Source organism: Hoplias malabaricus, chromosome 5 (genome assembly GCF_029633855.1).
Source record: "Hoplias malabaricus isolate fHopMal1 chromosome 5, fHopMal1.hap1, whole genome shotgun sequence".
Lineage (NCBI taxonomy): Eukaryota > Metazoa > Chordata > Actinopteri > Characiformes > Erythrinidae > Hoplias > Hoplias malabaricus.
In genome coordinates this window covers 13,199,540-13,203,066 of record NC_089804.1, presented here as the reverse complement: position 1 = coordinate 13,203,066, position 3,527 = coordinate 13,199,540, and the positions used below count along the sequence as shown (strand labels likewise).

The window sequence follows — 3,527 nt, the reverse complement described above, 5'->3', positions numbered from 1 at the left end:
GGACAGGAAAATATGATTTTCGTTTATCAACATTCCACAAAATAAAATATTTTCATATAAACACAAAATAAAATATTTCCTTTTTGACCATGAACTCTGGTTCTTTAACTGGTTCCTTTGAGTATTCATAAACCTTGGTGCCATCCAGAGAACTGGCCTGATTTTGCACCAGTTTTGATGGGAACAAAGGCTGTATCACTTCACAGAGCCACTGTTTGATATTTGTTTTAACCAGGACAGAACCAGAAGCATAAAAAAATGACAGAGCCTGGAAAGTGTCATGGTTTATTTATTTACAGCTGGTTCAAACCATACTGAATGAACCTCGAGTCACTCTGACCACAGCTTCAGAAACAGAAAGTTTTTTCCTGTTTTTAATTTTTGAAAATTTATTTTTCATTTTTTTTCAAAACAGAAAGTGAATAATGGGTACACTGAACTGTAAATCTTAGTCTCTATAGAACTTTAGCTTGACATGGACACAAATGTCTTCATGACTAGGTTACATTTTATGTGGCAGAATAATACTTGTTTTTAATATCTTCAAAGAAATAGTTTTGAGGTTAAGCAGTTCTTGAGTTATTGATCCTGGAAAATAATAATAAAAAAAAAAGAAGTAGCAGAAGAACTAAAGGTGCTTTGCAAGCAATATAAATACTGCACATTATACAAAAAAGCTCTTTCAGTTCCTTTGTGTGAACAATATATGAAGATGTTAGGAAAAGTGGAGGGGGGAGACGCTTTTGTTCTTTAAGAACTAACCTCTCCTGAATTGTTCTAATATATTGACTCTATATATTTTTCAGAATAGAAGTTACTTTTCAAGTCTAAACAGCAATATTGTTCAGTTTTGTTCAGCAATTTTGTTTAAGTCTAAACAGCAATTTCTGGTTCTCACGTTGGAGAAAGGTAAACAGTTCCACAAACAAAGAGTAACAATAACTGGGCTCCAAAAATGGGTAAGTTCAGCCTTTTTGACTCTGAGTAAAACCTGTTGTTTGTTCTTGGATTTAAATCTAGTATTGATTAAAATAACTGTACCTTATACCTTTTGCAGAAACATAACTTCCTTACCTTATGTCTTGTCAAGTTAAGATTTGTACTGGAAGGAGGCTGATCTGTGTTTGTCTTTTGCTTTCCAGAAAACAGTGCAGATGTAGGAAATCCAAGGTTACCTTTGTATGATACTTATGATGATGAAACGGACATTATTTGTCGCAAGGAAACTGTAGTAAGGGTTGGATCTATTGCAATTCCCATATTCTTTACCATCGTGATCATTCTCAGTCTCATTGGTAATGTAATGGTTCTGGTGATCCTTGCCCTCTATGAGTCCCTGAAATCATTGACTAACATCTTCATCCTCAACTTGGCTGTGTCTGACTTGATGTTCACTCTTGGACTTCCATTTTGGGCCTGTTACTTCATCTGGGGCTGGATATTTGGAGACGCAATGTGCAAAGGTGTTGACTTTATCTTCTCTGTTGGATTTTACAGTGGCATATTGTTTCTGATGTTGTTGACTATTCATCGCTATGTGGCAGTGGTCCATCCCGTGTTCTACAGAAATTTGACAAAGAAAGAACAAAAGGTTGCAGTTGTTCTCATCTTGGCTTGGGTGGTGAGTGCCGCAGCAGCAATACCAGCCTCAGTGCAAAGCTCTGTCGTGTCTGACCCAGAAGACCCAAACAGTCTCTACTGTTTGTTTAACAGCACAACAACCATCATTGCTGTTACATTTGAGCAAAACTGTTTTTTTGTGATTGCAGTTTTGGTCATGGCTTTTTGCTACATACGAATAGTTCAGACTGTCCTCAAGTCCCAAACAAAAAAGAAACACAGAACTATAAAGCTCATCTTCTGCATTGTGGCTGTGTTCTTTTTCGGCTGGGCTCCTTATAACATTGTCATATTTCTACAGTCATTAGCTTATTATGGGATAGAGAATTTTACAGATTGTAATGTCAGTGATAATCTTGATTACTCACTTTATGTCTTCAAATTTCTCGCTTTCTCCCACTGCTGTCTTAACCCAGTGTTTTATGCCTTTGCTGGGAAGAATTTCAGAAATCATGTCAAGACATTTCTACAGATTTTTTTTTTTCATAAAGAAAAGCTTCAAGAACCCCACCAAGATTCTCAGGGCTTGTTTTATTGACCATGAAACAACTATGGAGGTAATTACATAACTGTCAGACCCTGTTAAGATACAGTATGTTCACAGAGTGAGTGCCTAAATAAATATATAATTAGTATATTATTTTTACACATTGTTTTGAAAAATGTTGAAAGCAAAGGTTCATACAATTACACCAAGTCTATTACATTCCTTCCATTTCTTCTTCCTTCTTCTGTTTGTTATGAAACTGTGATAAATGTTGGCTGGGTTTTGTGCACGAATAATTGATTATCAGAAAATGGTCAAAATTGAAACTTGTGAAAATAAATATATCTGTAATACTTCAAAATAAAGTAATAATTATAAGGAATATGTTTATTGTGTAGCTGTAAAATATTGTGTATATTTTTGTGGGTATATATACACAGTAAAACTGATATTGCAGACCATAAAAATTCACACACACAGATAATTACATCCAGAGGCTTCGGAACATCTGCTGGGAGTCTTGGAGCATTGCTGTGAGACTGCATTCATCCACAAGAGCATTAGTGAGTTCAGGTTCAGATTTTGAATGATTAGAAGAGCATTGATAAATAACTTCACTCTTATTCATCTCAAAGGTGTGGGATGGTGCTCTATATCTATATAATTAACACAGAATGGTTTATGTGTGTAATGGAAAAATGCAGATTAACACAAATGAGTAATGATTCATAATAACTAAGGACAAAAGATATGGGGTTTGATTAATCTTGGTTAAGTCTTAGTCATATAGTAGGCCTTTGTGCTTGAAGTTGAAGGAATTTATTGCATTTTGTGGTTACATTGACCTGTGGAAAAATACAGGCCTGAACAGATTAGAAGGAACTGAAGGACATTCTCACCATTTCTCAACCAATAAGGGAATGTTTGGGTTAAACGTTGATGGTGTACGTGACTGGGGCTCTATATGTATGACTTGATTTTGTTCAATAAACTCATGAGATAAGAGAAAATCTTTGACTGTGTGTCTTATTCCTCTGTTCTCCCCAAAGAATTCTTTGAGCAATTGATCTTTCGGTCTTCCTTCCTGGTTACACATAGATTAATTAAAATTTTCCGTAACAATGTGTATCACCCTGTATCACCTGCACTTTCTATTACTGCATTACAATGATTTTTACAGAATGATTGGCATTTATGTGATTGAAGGTTTTCATTCAGCTCTTCCATGATTTTATTTCTGTTTTAAAGTCCAAATAAAACAATATTGTTTTGTTGTTTGTACCATGCAGCTGACTTTCTGCAATGTATCCTCATGTTTTAATTGCCCTGTTCATAATTTATGACAAAATAGGAGATTATTAACTAACAATATACCTTTAGCTCAGGTGGGGAAATGAAACTGTGCAGAGCAGTATTGGGG

General features: G+C 35.1%; 1 protein-coding gene across 1 annotated transcript; it reads left to right on the top strand.

The window, feature by feature from the left end:
* The first annotated feature begins 763 nt into the window (after positions 1-763).
* Positions 764-3,071, top strand: LOC136697535 (chemokine XC receptor 1-like). Its single transcript, XM_066672713.1, has 2 exons — positions 764-959; positions 1,143-3,071. The coding sequence occupies exons 1-2, from the start codon at positions 956-958 to the stop codon at positions 2,156-2,158; spliced, it is 1,020 nt and encodes a 339-aa protein (XP_066528810.1). The 5' UTR covers positions 764-955; the 3' UTR covers positions 2,159-3,071.
* Positions 3,072-3,527: the final 456 nt, after the last annotated feature.